This window comes from Vulpes vulpes, chromosome 6 (assembly GCF_048418805.1).
Source record: "Vulpes vulpes isolate BD-2025 chromosome 6, VulVul3, whole genome shotgun sequence".
Lineage (NCBI taxonomy): Eukaryota > Metazoa > Chordata > Mammalia > Carnivora > Canidae > Vulpes > Vulpes vulpes.
Window position 1 is genome coordinate 126077883 of NC_132785.1, and position 20930 is coordinate 126098812.

Genomic DNA, 20930 nt, shown 5'->3' on the forward strand with positions numbered 1-20930 from the left:
AGAATGCCCTGGTTAGTGTGGACAGATCCCAAACACTGGGTTGACAGGAAAGAAGCAAGTCACAGAAGGAAAAGTATAGCAAGAGATCATTTATACAGAATTTAAGAACGTGGCAGGTGACCTTCTTCGTCCTTAGCGGTACCTGAGGTCCCGACCTTCAGGAGAAAGGGAAAGACCTCGTGGGCGTAGGGACAGGCCATGAGGCTGGTGTGAGGGCACAGGGCACAGGGTCTGTCATCGCTCCCACTTACTGAGCACATACTCCATGCCAGGCTCTCTTCTGAAAGCCTCACCCATCATCCCCCATTTAAGAGATGAGTAAACCGAGGCACAGAGAGGTTAAGTGGCCTATCCGAGGTCGCAGTTAGCAAGTCGCCGAGCCAGGGCTCAAGCCCAGGGCTCTGGGTTACTAATCCACATGGCCTCTCGCCTGTGGCTCACAGTTTCTCTTGCCTTAAAATGATTGAAGGCCTCTGGAGCACACGTGGTCAAATATTCACATGGGCAAAGTCCAGTGTTCTGGGGTGTTCTTTCCTCTCTATAGTTTCCTGTAGGTGTGAAATGTCTGCAAAAGCCCTCGGGCTCTGGTCTGAGGCCTCAGCTGGCCCCAGGCCTTGTCCAGCCATCATCTACATCGCACAGGATAGTCCAGCTGCCAGGGTGGCAATGACAGTCCTCACGAGACCACTCCTAGCACATTCTTCTGCTGCAGCTGACGGCCGCGGGAGGTCTGGGACCTGGGAGAAAGGACTGGCCAACACCTTGGCTTGAGACGGGGAGGACAGCTAGCCCATTGGGGAAACAGGCTGCCCATGGCCTTCCCGTCATTCTGGAGAAGGAACCGATGACCATGTCATTAGTGGATGTCTGGTCTCCAGGAGCCAATGGCCTGGCTGCCCGCACTGACTCAGTCTGGGCAGACGTGGGTGTTCTGCTGGCCTGTATGTCCTGCTCTGGGCAGCAGACAGTGTCCGCTGGGCTCCGGAAATGTGGGCAATGCTCCTGGGACTCAGAATGACTCACAGTGGCCTGGTCTCACTTCGTCCCCACCCCCACTCAAGAGGTAGGGGAACTGAGGCTGAGGGCAGGGGGGCCAGTCCTCATGGAGGGACGGGGGAGTCCACGGCAGGGCTGAATGTCCCCCTCCTGCAGGCTGGGCCTGGACGGGCAACAAGGAGGCCTGATCACCTGTTGACAGCACAAAGCCTATGTCTGGGGAAGAAAATCCAGAGGTTTTCTCAGCCACAGGGCTGGCTGCTGTGGCTGTTTCCATGGTGGGAGAGGGGGCTTGACATCACACAGGCTCAAGGGACCAGCTTTGTCCCTGCTCCCAGGCAGTGTTCTCTCCCTGTGTCCCCACAAACATCCTGGACTCCAGAAAGCATCTGGTGGAATTGTCCAGCCTCTCTGACCCGAGGCTGTGGCAAGAGCTCAAGCCTCATGGGAGCAGCAAAGTCTGAGCCTTCCTTCCTTCCTTCACTTACTCACTCACTCCTTCACTCTTCTCTCTGTCCATTTAGGTGCTGACCAGTTCATGCAAACAGTAGAATGCCCAGCATGTGTCAGACGCTGTACCCCGGGGGTTCAACAGCCTGGACCCCTGCCCTCAGAGGTGAGTCTATTAGGGACTAGCGAATGAAACTTCTATTATTGATGCTTGCTGTGTGTAAAACTAACATAGCTACTTGGGTTTCTTTGGATTTTTTTTTAAGATTTTATTTATTTATTATTATTTAAGATTTTATTTATTCGTTCTTGAGAGACAGAGAGAGAGAGGCAGAGACATAGGCAGAGGGAGAAGCAGGCTCCATGCAGGGGAGCCCGATGTGGAACTCGATCCTGGGACTCTGGGATCATGCCCTGGGCTGAAGGCAGGCATCAAACCACTGAGCCACCCAGGCATCCCCAGGTTTCTTTGGATTAATGATAGTGTGTAGTATCTTTTTCCACCCCTTTATTTACAATCTTTTTTTTTTTTTAAGATTTTATTTATTTATTCATGAGAGACACACACAGAGGCAGAGACACGGGCAGAGGGAGAAGCAGGCTCCATGCCGGGAGCCCAACGTGGGACTCGATCCAGGGACTCCAGGATCACGCCCTGGGCTGAAGGCAGTCGCTAAACCACTGAGCCACTCAGGCGTCCCCTTTATTTGCAATCTGAGTTTCTGCATTTACATTGGGTTTCTTGTACATAACCTATAGCTGGGCCTTGTTTTTTATCCACTCTGACAAATGATTTTTTTTCGTTTATTTCCATCATTCACATTTAAAGTGGTCACTATCTTAAAACTTGGTATCTTCCATTCCGAACTGCTTTCTATTGATTACACCTGTTCTTGGTTTCCCCCCTTTTCTCTGCCTTCTCTGATTTTAATTGAGCAGCTATTAGCATGATTTCATTTTACTTCCTTTCGAAGAATATAAGTCACACTTCTTTTTAAAATGACTTTAGGGGCAGCCTGGGTGGCTCAGCGGTTTGGCGCCTGCCTTCAGCCCAGGGCCTGATCCTGGAGACCCGGGATTGAGTCCCGCGTCGGGCTCCATGCAGGGAGCCTGCTCTCCCTCTCCCTCTGCCTGTATCTCTGTCTCTGTCTCTGTCTCTCTGTCTCTTAATAATAAATAAATTAAATATTTTAAAAAATAAAAATAAAAAAATAAAATGATTTTAGTGGGACAGCCCCGGTGGCCCAGTAGTTTAGCACCGCCTTCAGCCGGGGTCATGATCCTGGGGACTTGGGAGTGAGTCCCACATCAGGCTCCCTGCGTAGAGCCTGCTTCTCCCTCAGCCAGTGTCTCTGCCTCTCTCTCTCTCTCTCTCTCTCTCTCTCTGTCTCTATGAATAAATAAATAAAATCTTTAAAAAAATGACTTTAGTGGTTGCCCTAATGTATGCAACATATATTTTATTTATGATTTTATTTTAGAACAATTTTAGATTTACAGAAAAATTCGAGCAGATAGTACAGAGGAAATATACATTTTTTTTAAAATACCTTCTTTTTTTTTTTTATGATAGTCACACAGAAAGAGAGAGAGAGGCAGAGACACAGGCAGAGGGAGAAGCAGGCTCCATGCACCTGGAGCCCGACGTGGGATTTGATCCCGGGTCTCCAGAATCGGGCCCTGGGTCAAAGGCAGGTGCTAAACCGCTGCGCCACCCAGGGATCCCGAAATATACATTTTTTAAAAAAGATTTTACTTACTGATTTGAAAGAATGCAAAAGCCAGAGAGATCACAGAGGGAGAGGAAGAGGGAGAAGCAGACTCACCACTGAGCAGGGAGCCCGAGAAGGGGTTCCATCCTGGGACCCTGAGACCATGACCCAAGCCGAAGGCAGACACCCACTTGGGCACCCTGGAAAGATACATTTTTAACTAATGTAAATCCACCTTCAATTGATACTACTCTGTTCCCCATGAGGTCCAAGTACCTCGTAACAGAGTACTCCCCCTTCCTCTCACCTTACCGCACTGCTTCACGCGTTCACCCATCCACATGCTATCATCATCTGATACACTGAGTTTCTGACCTTTGTCATCTTCCTTCTCCACGAAGAACTTCTCTTAACATTTTTTTGTAGGGCAGGTCTGCTGGTGATGAATTCCCTCAGTTTTTGTTTTTTCTAAGAAGGTATTTTTCCTTCACATTGAAGGATGGTCTTGCTGAGTATAGAATTCTAGGTGGATGGTTTTTTCCTGTAGCTTCCGTAAGCCTCCGCTCTACGCTCGTCTTGCTTGCCCGAGCCTTGTGCTGTGGTTCTATGTTCCTCTGTAGGGAAGGTGTTTTTCCCCTCTGGCTTCTTTCAAGCTTTTCTTGTTGTCATTGGTTCTGAATATGATATGTCCAGGTGTAGATTTTTGTTTGTTTTTTCTTTTCTTTTTTTATTTTATTTTTTTAATTTAATTTAATTTTATTTTATTTTATTTTATTTTATTTTATTTTTATTCTTTTATTGGAGTTCAATTTGCCACCAGGTATCGATTTGTTCAGTGTTCATCCTGCCTTCTATTTTCTTAGCTCCCCAGATCAGTTGTTTTGGTATTAGGCATGAACTTTAGAAAAATTTCAGCCCTTGTTACTTCAAATTTTTCTTCTGCTGCATTGTCTCTTTCTTCACCTTCTGGTTTTCCAATCACGCATGTGTCGCACCTTTTGAAATTGTCCCACAGATCTTGGCTGTTCTGTTTGTCTTTTTAACATTTTTTCCCCCTCTTTGTATGTGAGTTTGGGAAGTCCCTACTGACATATCTTCAAGCACACTGATTCTTCCCTTGGCAGTGTCCAGCCTCCTGATGAGCTCATCAAAGGCGTTCTTCATTTCTGTTACAGTGTTTTTGATTCCGACCATTTCTTTTAAATTGTTTTCCTAAAGTTTTCATCTCTGTGCTTACATTGCCCATCTGTTCCTACATGCTGTCAACTTTTTCCATTAGAGCCATAATGTATGAATCATACTTATTTTAAATTCTCTGTCCGATGACTCCAAATTCTGTGTCTTACCTGAGTCTGGTCCTAATCCTTTTTTTCTCTTCAGACTGTCTTTTCTTGTCATTTACCACACTGCATAATTTTCTTTTGAAAGCCAGACACGTTGTACTGGGTAACAGGAACTGAGGCAAACGGGTCTTTTAGTGTGAGGATTTATGTTGATCTGGCTGGGGTGGCACTGGGGGCTCATGTTTGCCGTCGCTGTGGGAGCTCTGGGCTTCTAATTCCTCTGCTGGCCTGATTTATGTCTCCTCTGTTGTCTTTGAGATTCCCTAAGATCCTCAGATCCTAAGATTCCGTCAGATGGAGTGTGTTACCACCATTATTACACCAAAGGCCTGTTGCAGTGGGTGTAAGGAGTCAGGGAGGAGAAATGTTCTATAATCTTATGTCCTTGGGCTTGGACTGCGACATTTTCTTTCTTTCTTTCTTTCTTTCTTTCTTTCTTTCTTTCTTTCTTTCTTTTCTTTCTTTCTTTCTTTCTTTCTTATTTTTAAAAAGATTTTATTTATTTATTCATGAGAGACCCACACAGAGAGGCAGACACACAGGCAGAGGGAGAAGCAGGCTCCCTATGGGGAGCTGGATGCAGACTCCATCCCAGGACACCAGAAGGCAGACAGACACTCAACCACTGAGTCACCCAGGCGTCCCTCACCAATGTTCCTTAGTAACCTCAAAGTTTAGAAGGGGTTGGAGTTGGGGAAATGCACCCCCCCCCCCCCAGGGGTGGAGAAAGCTCCAGTGCAGCCTTTTCCCCTGGAGAGCAGGCCTTTGTGATGGAGAGCACTGTGGGTATGTTGCAGAAAGTCAGCTCTTCCTCTGGGGAGATTTCTGAAGGTAAAATCACACACCTGTGGCCTCCTCCTTTTGACTGTGGCTGCCCCAACCCCTCCAGGGGCTTATGGGCCTGGCGCTAGTCCTGGCACTAGTTGACACTCAGCCCACAGCAGTTCCCTAAAATGACCATTTGAGCCATCTACCAGTTTATGGCTCCAAGGGCTTCTGCTCCAGGTGAGCAGGTCTCAGCGGGAGACTCTGGATTTGCTTGTCTCTCCAGGTTGGGGGACAGCACGTGGCCCTGAGACCTCAGTTCTCTGATGGACCTGAGAGAAGTCATCGATTTTCAGTTCGTTCAACTTTTTTTGTTGTTGTTGTTATGGGCAAGCCAGGAGCCACAGCTTTCAGGCTCCTCGGTGCGTCCGAGCAGAGACAAGGGGCCTTGGGTTCTCAGGCACCAGCTTGCAGGGCGAGGCTGGGTGAGCCCTCCCCTCTCTGGGGGGTGTGTCCCCTCCTCTGTGCATCGGGACCCATGACCCAGGCGGGTGATGGGGGCAGAAGCAGGAGCAGGGACTGCAGGTTGGAAAGCAGGATGCCCACCCTGGAGGAGGCCCAGCAGGCCGGGCTGTAGGGGAATCTGCGTCCCAAGAAAGGGAAGAAGCAGCCCCGGGGCGGGGGGGCTGGGTGGCCTCCCGAGGCTGCTGCATCCTCCCTCCTCAGCCCGGGCCCAGGTTTCACTTCTGCTTAGGAGTCCCGGGCAGCCCCGTTGCTAAGGGACTGCATGGGACTTGCCGGTGGTGTCCCTCCCCGGCGCGCCCCCTGGGGCGGGGGGTGGGGCACCGGGGAGCCCAGTGGGCCGCGGGGCCCCCGGAGGCCAGGCCACCGCCCGGGCGTTGAGAAGGCGTCGGGTCCTCCCGGTCCGGGGGGAAGGGCCCAGGGACAGCGGAGCAGCCGGTGCCGAGCGCCGCGCCCCTGCGCGCTCAGCCCCGCCGGGCGTCCCCGACGGGGGTGGGGGGGGCTCCCCGCGGCGCAGGGCGGGCCCCAGCCTCGAGGCCGCTCCGGGGCGCTCCGGGGCGGGCATGGCGGGCGGCGGGGCCGGGCCGGGGGCGCTGCTGGCGGTGCTGGCGCTGCGGGCGCTCGGGGCGGCGGCGCACCCGCAGTGCCTGGACTTCAGGCCGCCCTTCCGGCCGCCGCAGCCGCTGCGCCTCTGCGCGCAGTACTCGGCCTTCGGCTGCTGCACCCCGGAGCGGGACGCCGAGCTGGCGCGCCGCTTCGGAGCCCTGGCGGCCCGCGTGGACGCCGCCGAGTGGGCCGCGTGCGCCGGCTACGCGCTGGACCTGCTGTGCCAGGTGAGGGGCGCGCGCCGGGGCGCCGGGGCGCGGGGGCGCGGGGGCCGGGCGGGGTACGGGCCTCGCCATTCCGTGGCCTCGGCGCTGGGCCTGCCCCGGGCCTCAGTTTCCCCTCGGGAAGCAAGAGGGGCGCACACACGGGGGTCATCAGCCCCTTGGAGTTTGGGGACCCCCTGTGCCTCGGGGAGCCCCGCCCTTACGGGGGCACCGGGATGCAAAGCCTGTGTGGGCCCAGGGCCTCCCGCGCCGCCCCAGGGGAGCGGGGAGCAGGGAGCAGCCTGGACCTGCAGGGAGCACGGCGGGTGCGCTGGACCCGGACACCGCGCCCAGGGACGGCCCCTCCCCCGCCCCCTCCCTGGACCTGAGGACTGGGTGCCCGGCCCCGGGTGGGGTGGGCCCCGCCTGCGATGGCCCTGGCCCGGCCACCCCCGCTAGCTTCCTGCGGTGCCCCCTCCCTGGGAGCGCCCCCACCAGGCGGAGGGGCTCTCACCTTCTCAGGCCCCCCGAGGGGCACCCCTTTGGCGGAACCTCTCCACCCTCTGCCCGCACCGGTTTGTGCCCTAGCTGTTCTTTGCCTCCTGCATGGGGGTCTGATTCCCGAGGGCCTGACCAGAAAGCCTGGGGAAACGGAGTCACGGCCAGAAGCCCCTAGGCTGACCCCGGGCCCACCATCCAGGCAGTTGGGCGGTTAGGGTCCTGCAGGGCAGCATAGCTGACACCCTTCAGCCAGCCAGGAGAGGTGCAGGAGGGCTGGCTTGGAGTCAGACTTACTGGGTTGATCACAGCCCTGCTACTTCCCGGCTATGTGACCCTGGGCAGGTCACCACTGCACTTCATTGCATCATCTTTATTTATTTATTTGTATTTTTTAAAGATTTTTAAAATCCATTTATTCATGAGAAACACACAGAGAGAGGCAGAGACATAGACAGAGGGAGAAGCAGGCTCCATGCAGGGAGCCCGATGCAGGACTCGACCCCAGGACCCTAGGATCACGCCCTGAGCCAAAGGCAGATGCTCAACCGCTGAGCCACCCAGGCGCCCCTCATTGCATCATCTTTAAAATAGGAGCAATCTTAGTTGTCCTCGGAGTTGCCACACAGCCTAAAGGGCACATACTTAGGGCTCTGTGGATGATTCTGGTTGGATTTCTCTAGGCAGGGATGGGGGAGGGCCCAGAGGCCGATTCAGGAAAAGCCCAGAGAAGTAGGGACTGGCTCAGTGGTCACACAGCTTAGTTATGTCCTTGGTGGGCACTCGAGCCACATCAGTGCCACTGTGAGTGGGCCATCTGGGGCAGAGATAAGAGGGGCTGGGAGTGGATGAGGAGGGGGGCCCTGGGGCGCCTGGGTGGCTCAGTTGGTTAAGCATCTACTTTTGGTTCAGGTCATGATCCCAGGGTCCTGGGATTGAGCCCTGCATTGGGTTCCCTGCTCAATGGGAAGCCCGTTTCTTCCTCTCCCTCTGCCTGCCATTCTGCCTACTTCTGCTCTCTTTTCTCTCAAATAAGTAAACAAAAATCTTTAAAAAACAGAAAAAAAAAAAAAAAAAAAAAAAGGAAGGAGTCCCTAAGGAGTGCCAGAATGCAAAGGAGGAGGGGATATCTGCTCAGCCCCCATTATGTGCATCACACAGGAGCCAGAATGATCTGGTCAAGCATCTGCCTCCCTCACCAGACTGGAGGCTCCTTGGAACCAGGCCTTTCCCACCCTTGGTCACATAGCTGGGCTCATGTATCCACTCCACATTTCTTTATTGAGCACCTACTATGTGCCAGGCTCAAGAGGGCAAATAACGTGGGTGGGTCCTAGGAGGAAGAAAGGAAGGGTCAGTCTTGCTACCCCTCCCTGGCAGAAGGCTCCCTTCTTTCCTTGTGAATCTTCCCAGCATGACTTGGTCTTGAGCAACCAGGGGTGGAATGGCCACTAGCGCTTTACCCCAGGCGTCTCTGAGAGTGACCTCATGTCTGGAGTGAACTTGGACAGGCAGTGGAGGTTGGATCACAGTTTCTCTGGCAGGGCCTCAAGGGAGGGCAGGAGAGTGCTGGATGGAGGACCATGCTGTCTGTGAGCCAAGGCCGTGTCTGGACTCAGCACCTCCGGATTTCCACCCCTGGAGGTGGCCACGGTGCCTTATTTATAAGTTTCACTCAATGACAGCATTCAAGCATTCACATCTGTCTCAGGGAGATGGACTCCAGGCCGGAGGGAGACCATGCAAGCATGCTCGCTCCCACAGTCCCCTCCAGAACCTGTCCCATCTGGCACCCACAACTCCTCCAGATGCTCAGGATGGCTCCTTAGCTGGAGGGTGATGGTCCCTCCTGGCCCCTTCGGACTCTCTTCTCAGGCTTCACCTTCATGCAACTGATGCCTGTGTCATCAAGAGGAGAAAAGGCAGCTAGAGACACATGGCATCCAGGTTCCTACTGTCCACATCACAAACTTCTTGCATAACTGAGGTTTGCCTCTCTGCGTAACCTGAAGTCATCAAAGCCTGGTTTCTGATGGAAATCTACGTTGAGCATGCTCTGCAGATACATGTCCTGGACAGACATTTCCCCAGAGCCTGTTAGGAGCTGGCCCTGTGCTGGCTCCTGGGCCCAGAGGCAGTTGGCAAATCACAGGCCCAGCCTCAAAAGTCCCCTTGTTCAAGTCAGGAGACAGACACACCAGAATACACAAAAGGCTTCCCAGGGGTGACTGAACACTATGGGGCACAGGGACAAAGACCGTACTTTCCCTTGAAAAGTCAGGGAAGGCTTCTTGGAAGAGGAAACTTTGCATCTGGACAGGCCATATTGTTTGAGCATTTACTGAGCAACACGTGCATCATCTCATTTATTCCTCCCAACAACTGGAGGTTGGAATTCCTTTCCCCTTTTACAGACGAAGACACAGACACAGAGAGGTTAAGGGACTTGCCCAAGGTCATACACCGAATGGTAGACTCAGTCTTCAGCGCAATCTGACTCCAAAGCCCTCCTCTTAAGGACTTTGCCATATTGCCTGTTTTCTTAAAGTGCTGGGCCCTGGAGCCCCTGCCCTGGAGGGTCACACAGTCTGTGGGGTAGACAGACAAGTCCTAGCCAGGCAGAGCCAGCTGAGCCATCTCTGGCAATGTGGGGGGGTGGGGGGAGGGTGACAGCACAAGTGGAGAGCTCACCCCACAAGCTACAGAGTTACATTTTGATGATGTTATGTCTGAGATACTGACAGATACCGTCTGTGGGAGCATCCACAAGGGCCGGAGGGGGCATCAGAGCCCTGGGAGGATGGAGGAGTCAGAGAAGACTTTTCAGCTAGGCCTGGAGTCATGAATAGGAGTTTGCCAGATGTGGAAATGGGAGAGGAGGAAATACCCTCCCAAGAGAACACTGTGTACAAAGACTCAGCCTTCCTAGGGAAGAGGTGGTGGACGTAAGAAACCTTTGGGGCTCAGGACCATGAGTCATGAATGTCAGCAGCTCCACAGTGGCAATTTCAGGGCAGCAGGCGGTTTGCTCCTGTGCTGAATGGCCCAGACAGCTGAGCAGTGTGATACTAGGTTGGTTTTTCTTGGGTTCTCTCCTGCCTCCTCCACTGACCACTGTGAGGCCAGTTCCTGATCATCCCTGCCTGCAGCAATCATTACACTCCCTTGTCATGTCCTGCTTTTGGATTACTCAGGTCTGAGCACCAGGTTTGCAGTGTGTGTAAGTAAGAGTACACAGGCCGTGAGTAAGGGCTTGCCAGGCCCAGTGTTCGCTGCACGGATGCTAAAATTCCAGCGAGACACCATGGAGGCCCTCTTTGCTACCTCTGTAGCTCTGGACTGGGCTTTGATGAGTGGAGGGCACTCAGATTGGCTTCCAGAAGTCCGTTCTGTCCCCCATTGTGTCTCTGGAGCTGAGGACGGTGCCTGGCACATAGTTAGTGTCCGGTAAACACTTGCTGAATGAAACATTGCTGACTAATCTGGGAAGAGCATCAGTCTGGGCATCATGAGGGCTGGGTCTGAGCCCCGAGGTGACCACTTCTTGACACGTAGCCTTCCTAGAGCCTCAGTTCGTCGTCTATCTAATGGGAGTCACAGTGACCCTGCCTTGCAAAAATTAAGTGAGGCGTGTGTGCACACAGACCCTTCCTGGCCCCCCTACAGCTGCTAGCTGGACTCTTAGGAGGTTCCAGGGGAACCATGGGCACATGGGCATGAGGGCACAGAGCCCTCACTGGCAAAGCGGGACATGTGAAATGGGGTCTCTTCATCTAGGCCTGGGACAGGGACTGACCAGAGACTGACCACACACCACCAAGAGGCCTTCAGCCTCACAGTAGCAATAGAGGTACCAGGAGGACAAGGCCGTGGTGTGACCACAATTGTTTACATGGAGGGAGTTGCCCCTGGCCCAGAGCCTGAACACACATCCAAGAGGGCAGTCTGCCACCTGCTGCCCCTTGAGGCCTCCTGCTGGAACCCAGCCTGGCCCTGCCAGCGAGGAGGGGAGTGTGGGTCTGTCAGTGACTCCCCTGCCGCGGGAGGAGCATCCTCTGAGCCCTCTCGGGATCCAGAGATGAGTCAGTCCAGACCTTGGCCTGCTGAGCTCATGGTGGGGCAGGGGCCAGAGGGTGCCAGGCACAGACGTAAATAATGACCTCCGCTCAGATCAGGGGCTCTAACCGAAGGAGGTTGTTTTTTCTTTTTTTAAAAATACTTTATTTATTTATTTGAGACAGAGACAGAGTATGAGAGGTGGAGGGAGGGGCAGAGGGAGAGGGAGAAGCAGGCTTCCCGCTGAACAGGGAGCCTGATGTGGGACTTGATCCCAGGACCCTGAGATCATGACCTGAGTCCAAGGCAGACGCCCAACTGACTGAGCCATCCAGCCCCCCTGAGGGAGGTTCTTATGGAGCCTGTGGAGCTGAGGCCTCTGCTCTGGGTAGGGGTGGGGTACACTTAAGTAGGCTTTGGGGGTGGTGGTTAGGAGCCAGCCAGTGGACCAGGGAAATGCCTGGCTTCTCCCTTTCTCCCACCCTCCAACCCCAGGCTAGTCCAGTCTGGCCTGTGCCTTGGTTAGGGGCTTCCTTCTCAGCCTCTTCTTCCCGTCTGTATGATGGGAATGAGAACATACCTCCTGGCGCCAGTCGGGTGCCTTGAGGGGGAAATGATGTGGGTTCACTGGAGCACCCAGCATGGCCCTGGCCCACAATCTGCCCAGATGCCCAGAGCTGCTATTATTGTTAGCACTATTTCTCCAGTGGCCGTGGTTATTACTCAAGGATGAATAGAACGCTGTGTTGGAGGGAAGGGCGTGCCTACGAGGGGAACAGTGTGTGCTGAGGCTCAGAGGTGAAACTGGCCGGATGTGTCAGGAAACAGAAGGTGAGCAGGAGGCAGGAGCTGATCGATGGCAGAGCTGTGGGCAGAGCTGGATCAGCGAGTGCTGGTGCCTCTGTGTTGGCTCTCAGGCTGGGGCCGGGGAGACAGTGACACGGGGGCCCCTCTCAGCTCTCAGGGGGTGGGTACGGGAGGCTGGAGGCTGGGGTGAGGTCTGGTCAGGTTTGTCACCTCCGCCTGGGCTCCCAGAAAGCGGAACCAGGGGCAGAGCTCGTCGGTTATTTCCTTCTTGGGGTAAGAGGACCCAGAAGCACGAGCAATGGGGGCAGAGCCGAGCCAGGGATGCGGCTCTGGGCTCGGCTGTGCTCAGAGTGACTTGATCTTGAACTGGCGGGAGTGTGGTTCCAAGAAGCCACCCAAACTATGAATCAGGACTGTCTGCTGGGCTGGGAGGAGGACAGAACACTTTACCCATCAGCTCCCTCCTTCCGGGGCTCAAAGTTTTGCTGCAGGAGGCATTAAGTGCTCTGCATTACAGATCGTGCCCATATGGGTGCTGGGTGGGCTCCCCGGTGTCTCATTAGTGGGGGAGCCCTCCGTGGGAGGTCAGGGAGGCCGAGGGTGGCTGCTCTATCTGACCCAGAGGACAGCCCAGGACCCTGGCTGAGGTGCCTGAGTGGTGGAGGAAGGGGGGTCTGGGGCCAGGGCAATGTGTGGACATGGGTGTTATCAACTCATACAGGCACATGTGCCAGCCTCCGGGGTGCTGGGGAGAGTGGGGTCGCCCCCCCGCACCAAACCCAGACTCCTCCATGCTGACCGAATGGCACTGAATGACACTGGTATGTGGGAGGAGTTGTGCCTCAGTCTCCCCATCTGTAACTCTCTCCCCTTCATGGGTCCTTGTGAAGATTGACTCCTGGAGGTAGGAGCACCCATTCACCATTAAGGGCGGCGGGGGGCGGGGGGGCGGTCAGTTGATATCCAGCACATCCCTAAGTGTTTACCACGGGCCTACTGTGTGCTAGACATTGTCCTATGTTCTGGAACACACAGTGGCCAGACAGGCAAAACTCCTGCCCTCGTGGCATTTAGGTTCCAAGGAAGACAGACAGTAAACAAGCAAGCATGTTGGTTTTTTTTTTTTTTTTTTAATTATAATAACCAGGTAATGGTAAGGTTTTTGGTTTGGCCGTTTTTTGGGGGGTTGTTTTTATAGGCAGAGTCAGAGGCTAGGAAGTAGTGGAGTGGTGGATGCGTGGTCAGGGAAGACCTCTCTGAGGAGGTGTCCCCTGAGTGGGGATCTAAAGAAAGCAAAGGAACGAGTCATGCAGATACGGGGCAGAGGCATCGTATGAAAAGAGGAAGTAAATGAAACTGCCGCAGCCTCTCTGGCACACAGTAGGTGCTCAAGGGCAGCTGCTGCTAGGAGTAGCAGTGATAGTTGTGGTTATTTGTGCTAATAATGAAGCATTAAAGCAAGAGAGGGGCACCTGGGTGGCTCAGCGGTTGAGCCTTTGGCCCAGGGCGTGATCTCGGGGTCCTGGAATCGAGTCCCACATCAGCTCCCTGCATGGAGCCTGCTTCTCCCTCTGCCTGTGTCTCTGCCTCTCTCTGTGCCTCTCACGAATAAATAAAACAAAATCTTAAAAAAAAAAAAAAAAAGCAGCAGCATTAGGCAGGAGGAAGGAGGTGAGGAGATAGGAGGCCGAGGGTTGCTGTCCTCAGTGAGACTTGCCGTGTCTCCAGACAGATGGCGTTGTCCCCATTTTACAGGCCAGCTGCCCGAGGCTCTGGGAGGGGGTGCCCGGCCAGCGGTCACACAGCCGGTCGGCACCTGCCCTGGGCACGCCGGGGCCGCCCTGTCTCTGCAGGAATGCTCGCCGTACGCGGCCCACCTCTACGACGCCGAGGACCCGTCCACGCCCCTGAGGACGGTGCCCGGGCTCTGCGAGGACTACTGCCTGGACATGTGGCAGACGTGTCGCGGCCTGTTCCGCCACCTGTCGCCCGACCGAGAGCTCTGGGCCCTGGAGGGCAACCGTGCCAAGTTCTGCCGCTACCTGTCGCTGGACGACGCCGACTACTGCTTCCCCCGCCTGCTGGTCAACAAGAACCTCAACTCCAACCTGGGCCGCGTGGTGGCCGACGCCAAGGGCTGCCTCCAGCTGTGCCTGGAGGAGGTGGCCAACGGGCTGCGCAACCCGGTGGCCATGGTGCACGCCCGGGACGGCACCCACCGCTTCTTCGTGGCCGAGCAGGTGGGGCTGGTGTGGGCCTACCTGCCCGACCGCTCGCGGCTGGACAAGCCCTTCCTGAACGTCAGCCGGGCGGTGCTCACCTCGCCCTGGGAGGGCGACGAGCGGGGCTTCCTGGGCCTAGCCTTCCACCCCGGCTTCCGGCACAACGGCAAGCTCTACGTCTACTACTCAGTGGGGTCCGGCTTCGACGAGTGGATCCGCATCAGCGAGTTCAGGGTGTCCGCTGACGACATGAACACCGTGGACCACGGCTCTGAGAGGTGGTTTCCCCGGGGAGGGGGGGCCCGGCTTGGGGGGGAGCAGGGCTGAGCTTGGGCTGGCCGGTGCAGGAATGTGACCGCCCAATCCATGCTGTGTGTCTGCACTGGTCACCCCTGGGGAGGGGGCTGGGCTCAGGGAAGGACAGTCGCAGAAGAGCCTCCCAGGATCGTGTCCAGGCTCCTGGATCAGCCACTGTGGGTGGTTCATTTCGTTCCATTCTCCTGACGCCCAACAGGGGAAGTAGTATTTTCCCCACTTCACAGGTGAGGAAGTGGAGGCTCGGAGAGGTAAAATGAGCTGCTAGGCCACACAGCTGGGAAGCATCACAGCTGGAATCTGGGTGCATCTGTCTCCTGAGCCCCACCTCCCGCTTCTCCTCCCTGGACCCTCTGCCATCCCTGCCCCCAGCAGGTTTAGCTACTCCTCTCAACACGAGCCTGCTTTCTGTATTATCTGTGCCCCCCCACCCCGATCCCCCACTGCTTTGACCCAGCCTGGCATGAAGGGCATATGGATCAGTCTTGACCCAACAGGAAAATAAACCCCGTACTAGGCAGTTCAACAGGCAGGATTTGATACTGGGAATTAGCTACTCAGGTGATAGGAATGAAAGAACAACCTGAGGCGGAAGTAAGGTAACCCTGAATTTCCCAATGGGAGGAAGCTGCCTCCACGTCCAGGGCTGGAAGGACCAAGTGGGAAGGTGGGGTTACTAGAGCCCTGGAGCTGGGGCCGCTTGGTGGCAGCTGGAACCACAGTGGGCCTGGGCAAGGGAGCTGGGGCCACGGGGGAGGAGCAGCACCTGCCAAGACATTGCTGGAGGAGAGAGACAGAGAGGGCTGGGGAGAAAGACCCTGGCTTCTCCCTTCCTCCAGTGCCTTCCATCAGCTGACCTTAGCTGGAGGCCAGCCAGCAAAGGAGCATGGGAAATGTAGTTTGCAGGATCTGAGTCTCTTGAAATGGAGAGCAGGTAAGGACAGAACCAGGACCAATCTGAGGCAAATAAGCAAATACTGGCACATCGTACACTTAATAAAACTGTAAAATTGTGACACTGAAAGTGTAAAAAGGAGAAGGAATCAAATATGCTGGCTAACGTGAGGGCTAATGTAGGTCTTGTCATGCAGCATTAATTTTGACCATGAGAATCCTGGCGGCCAGAGCAAAAGGAGAAAGCGTAATTCTCATTATCTGACACAAGTTTGTACAAACCAGCTGTGCAAGAGATACCAAGTTTATCACATGGCTCTCTCAAAGGAGAGACAAAGGGACAGAATGAATGTACTCCATTGGTGACTTTTATTTTTTATTTTTATTTTTTTTTAAAGATTTTATTTATTTATTCATGAGAGACACACACGCACACAGAGAGGCAGAGACACAGGCAGAGGGAGAAGCAGGCTCCACACGGGAAGCCCGATGTGGGACTCCATCCCGGGTCTCCAGGATCACTCCCTGGGCCGAAGGCGACACTAAACCGCTGAGCCACCTGGGCTGCCCTCATCGGTGACTTTTAAAAAGCAATTTCTGGGGCAGCTGGGTGGCTCAGTCAGTTAAGCATCTGCCTTGGGCTCAGGTCATGATCCCAGGGTCCTGGGATCAAGTGTCAGTCTGGTTCCCTGCTCAGTGGGGAGCCTGCTACTCCCTCCCCCTCTGTCCCCAGCCCTGCTCATGCTCTCTCTCGCTCTGCTCTGTTCGAGCTCGCTCTCAAATAAATAAATATAATCTTCAAAAAATAAATAAAATAAATCAAAAGTGATTCCTCATAAAAACTGCAGGTGGGACACACAATATCCAGATGAACGTATTTCATAGTGAGTGTCGGTGAGGGTCCTATGGTCCCTGCCAAGCACAAGCCTAGAACTCACATAGAAGGAGAAGTGGGCATGGCTGGTTCTGGGCAGGACCGAGTGGTCATTTTTTGCCCGAGTCAACTGTCAGTTCCTGTTCCCAGGGCTGGGATCCCCAGGGGAGGTGGACACCTGCCCATCTGAGCTGTCCTGTCCGGGGAGGACTTGGAATTTGGGGCTCTGTGTCACCCCCCCCCCCCACATCATGTGTGTTGGCCTCAGTGGAAAGGCTTCCAGTCTTGGCTCTGGAGCCCTGAAGTCCTGGGTTCAAGTTACTTGACCTTTCTGTGCCTTGGTTTTTCTTAACTGTATTCATAAGGGATTAGTAAGTTGGTGACCGGTCCTGGAAAACCTAAGCAAACAGGGAGTCGGCTACAGAGGCATTGGAAGGATCTGGAGAAGGACAGGAGGAAGGTCAAAGTTATCCGAAGATCAGTAATTGCAAGAAGCCAGGGGAACAGAAGGGAAAAGGTCTTTGAGTTGCTAGTTTGTTGCTCCTGGTACCAAGATGTTTGGGTGGAAACCCAAGAGTCCACCTTCCAGAGCCACTGTTCCCATTTGTGCAACTACCACTTCGGGAGGCAGCTCCAGGAGCCAGGGAAGCGTGGCTTCTCCCTTCCTCTTGCTTTCTACCCTTCACTGGCAAACCCCAACCGGAATCCAGCTGGCCAGCCGTGGAGCAGAAGGCTTTCTGCCCTGGCAATAAAGGAGATCTCTGAGGGGCTGGGTAGCTGAGCACAACCCACACCGTGCACCCCACCTCCTTAGAAGTCACGGTACCTAACAAATGAAGGGGATGTGTAGACAGTGCTCGGCTTAAGTGGCTGGTATGCAGGTAGCTACGATTACGAAGAAACCAGTTGGGCCGGTGACAAGGTCCACAGTTTTACATGATCATAACTTGGGGAGCTAGTGGTGGGGAGTGGTAGGAAGACCTGAGTTCTAGTCCCAGCTCTGCTACCTATGGGCTGTGTGACCTTGGGCAAGTTGCTCAACCTCTCTGAGACTCCAGTTCCTCATTAGCACCGTGGAGCGAATTATCCCTGCCCTGCCTACTAGAGTCTCATAAAAATCACCTGCTATGAAAGATATGAAAAGTCTTTTCAACTGTGAAATGGCGTCCAAAAGAGGAGGTTTTCTTGCTGTGATCTTGTTTTAGGTTTTTGGTTGAGGTTGGTGTTTTGTTTATTTGTTTGTTTGGTGGGGGTGGCTTATCTTCTTTTAGGATAATCCTGGAGATCGAAGAACCAGCCTCAAACCACAACGGGGGCCAGCTGCTGTTCGGGGACGATGGGTATCTCTACATCTTTACTGGTGATGGCGGGATGGCCGGAGACCCCTTTGGAAAGTTTGGAAATGCCCAAAACAAGTATGTTCTGCTTCTGACTGGGCGGTGGGTTGGTTTACATGCTCTTCTGGAGGGGGAGTTACTTCCTCAGCCACACAGTGCAGGGCGGTAGAAAGGGCTTCGGGCCCCAGCCCAGTCTGCAGCTAGCCAGCGGGGGACCCCAGTCAAGCCACTTCCACTCACCAGTTGGAGGGAAGAATAGTAATCTCCAGGGGAGGCTTGTCGTCAGGAGCAAAGGTGATCGTGTTTGTGGAGGGCTGGCACAGAACCCACTCGTCCCGGGTACCTGATAAGCGACAGCAGGGAGCCTCCGGGAAGCTGGGCTTCTATCAGAAGTCAGCCCAGCCCTGCTTGACCCAGAGGAAGAAAAGGGAGCCTTCCCAGACCAAAGGGGGAGCGTGAGCTGTTGGAGCAGGGCCGTACGGGCTGGAGGGTTTTCTGCCCCAAGGGTCACCCACAATGGCCCAGAAACTGAGGCATAGTCTTGCTGTTGTTATTTACTTCTTGGCTTGAGCAGATGGCCTGCCATTATTCTACTACACACACACACACACACACACACACACACACACACACACACACACAGTGTCGATGAAGATATCTAGGGCAGCCTCCTCCATTCTCTTAGCTAAAATGACAAAACCTTCCTTAGCCCAGAAAGTAAAAATAGAAGGATGATGTTGATTACAGTAATTAACGTGTTCACAATTTGTGACTTGTGCTTTCATATATGACAGTGTAAGAATCACTGCAGCTTTCTCATGTTTGGGATGTGTTTAGCGATGGAGTTGGGAAAATAGAAATTAAGGATTTGTGGATAATTGGACAGAACTTAAAACATTATTTTGCTGCTATGAGTTTTGCCCACTTCTGTAGTGAAGCTGGCGGCACAGTGTATGGGCGCAGGGGTGTCATCTGGGGCTTGGTGCTGAGCAGGCTGGAGTGTGTGCGGGGGACTCCTTGGGGTGAGACCATGATAGGGGATTAACTGTGGGGCATCTTTGGGTGGGAGCCTCTTGCACGGTTAAAGAAGACACCTGTGAGATGTCTGATGGTGAGCTGGAGGCTTGGGTGTGGACTCCATGCCAGAATGAGGGTACACGGCTGATCAAATGTGCACACCACACAGTCCCGCCTGGAAAGGCAGCTGGGGGTGAGGGGGTGAGGAGGGGAGTGCTCCAGAATGCTAACAGCGAGAAGAGCGAGGTGGTAGGGAGGTGCATCAGAAAACAGATGCCTAAGGTGTGTTCCCCTCAAAGCGTCTTCAAGCACATTGCAGATTTGTGCCAGCGCGTGTCATTTTTGTCATGGGATGAATAGAACCCATAAGCTACTCACCGTGGAAGTGATGTGGAGATAGGGCCCCACTCCTGTCCTCCGTGGCTCTGGAGCACGAGTCCTGAGGTCTCCTCCATCCAGAAGCCGCTGTTGCCTGGTGCCATGGGAGTGGCCTAGGTTCAAGTCCAGAGCTGCTTGGGGGGAGCTGGCAAATTGTCCCCCTCTGCAACCTGGGTGGCCTCATCTTGAGGTAGGCGTGGTGGGTGTGCAGTGTGAGGTGAAGGGCCGCCGAGGCCTGTCTGGCTCTCTGACATATGGTGGTTCTGCCCCAGTGCCCTCGATGGTGAGAGAGAAAGCAAGAACCTCAGCCTCCCAGTTCCCCCTGAGATCTGCCGTGTTTCCTTGCCCTCCCCCCCACCGCTTCCCTGAGCCCCAACCTCTACTCATATATGGTGCACTAGACTTTGCAGCCATTCCCTCGCCAAACACTGAATGAGCACCTATTCCACGCCGATCACCGTCTTGGGTGTTGGGAGAAAACTGCAAATATGAGTCATTTTTAGGACTGTTTTCACTCCCTGGGACAACCCGGTAAGGAGGCAGGAAGGAGAGGGAGCACCCTAACAATTACAGCGGGGAGACAGGCGTTGGGGAAGTTGGAAAGAGTGTTGGGGCCAGGAGCTTGGGTTTCTGTGGTCCCACTGCCTGGGCTGGATCCCAGCCCCCTCCCTTTACTAGCAGTGTGACAACTGGGCACGTTAGGTGACCTTCCTGAGCTCCGCTGCCCCAGCTGTAACAGAGCATCACAGTAGCACCCACTAGACCTAAAAGGTTGGTGGCGAGGATGAGGTGGGGCCATAGAAGGTGTGTATGTCCAATGCCTCTGCAGCCTGGTGCATAAGGAGGTGCCTGGTAAATGCTGAATGAATGAATGAATGAATGCGTGCATGAATGGGGGTACCCAGCTGGTGAGCAGCTAGGGAGGACTTGAACCAGGGTGTGACCCAGCCGGGCACCTGCTGCGGCGCCGCCAGCCCCCCCTGCCCCCCCTGCCCCCCGCCCGCAGGTCGGCGCTGCTGGGCAAGGTGCTGCGCATCGACGTGGACCACAACGAGCGCGGCCCGCTCTACCGCATCCCGCGCGACAACCCGTTCGTGGGCGACCCCGCCGCGCGGCCCGAGGTCTACGCCCTGGGCGTGCGCAACATGTGGCGCTGCTCCTTCGACCGCGGGGACCCGGCGACGGGCGCGGGCCGCGGGCGCCTCTTCTGCGGAGACGTGGGCCAGAACAAGTTCGAGGAGGTGGACCTGGTGGAGCGCGGCCGCAACTACGGCTGGCGCGCGCGCGAAGGCTACGAGTGCTACGACCGCAAGCTGTGCGCCAACGCCTCCCTCGGTGAGCCCCACCCCGACCCCACCCTCGGATCTGCACACCGCACCCCCCCCCCCCCCGCGCCTCCCTCGTGCCCTCCATGTCCCCCGTCGCCTCGAGACCTCCCCGCGCCCCTGGAGACTCTCCCATCCCGGATCCGTCCCCCACCCCATGCGGTGTGCGCCCCCCGCGCGTCTCCATGGGACCATCCTGGATGCCCCTGCCTCCCGCTTCCCCAGCGCCCGCTGGGCTTGCTCCTGGCTCTCTTCCCCACCCACCCCATCCCTGCAAACCCGTGCTCTCCTCCCTGCTTTACCCAAGCCCTAAGCACCGGCGTGACTCTCTGGGGTCCCCCGCCTCGGCCCTCCCGGGGACCTCACCTCCCTTTGCCCCTCCAGACTCAGACCTACCCAGCTCCTTGGGGAGGAGGGGCTGACCTGCCAGCTCATCCCAGCTTCTCCCCCACTCTGCAGATGACGTGCTGCCCATTTTCGCCTACCCGCACAAGCTGGGCAAGTCGGTCACGGGGGGCTATGTGTACCGGGGCTGTGAGTACCCCAACCTGAACGGCCTCTACATTTTCGGCGACTTTATGAGTGGGTAAGTGGCCCATGGGCTCCTGTG

General features: G+C 55.1%; 1 protein-coding gene across 7 annotated transcripts in view; it reads left to right on the plus strand.

The window, feature by feature from the left end:
- HHIPL1 (HHIP like 1) overlaps positions 1-20930 on the plus strand; it is a 46764-nt gene that overhangs the window by 12882 nt on the left and 12952 nt on the right. For 2 of the 7 annotated variants that reach the window (XM_072762287.1, XM_026012559.2), the window contains 5 exons: positions 1521-1612; positions 13812-14458; positions 17535-17678; positions 20002-20330; positions 20780-20906. In XM_072762287.1, coding sequence (XP_072618388.1) covers positions 1521-1612; positions 13812-14458; positions 17535-17678; positions 20002-20330; positions 20780-20906 — 1339 coding nt within the window. Of the gene's footprint in view, positions 1-966; positions 1064-1520; positions 1613-5984; positions 6622-13713; positions 14459-17534; positions 17679-20001; positions 20331-20779; positions 20907-20930 lie in introns of those variants that run through there. The other 5 variants (XM_072762284.1, XM_072762282.1, XM_072762281.1 and 2 more) reach the window with 5 other exon arrangements.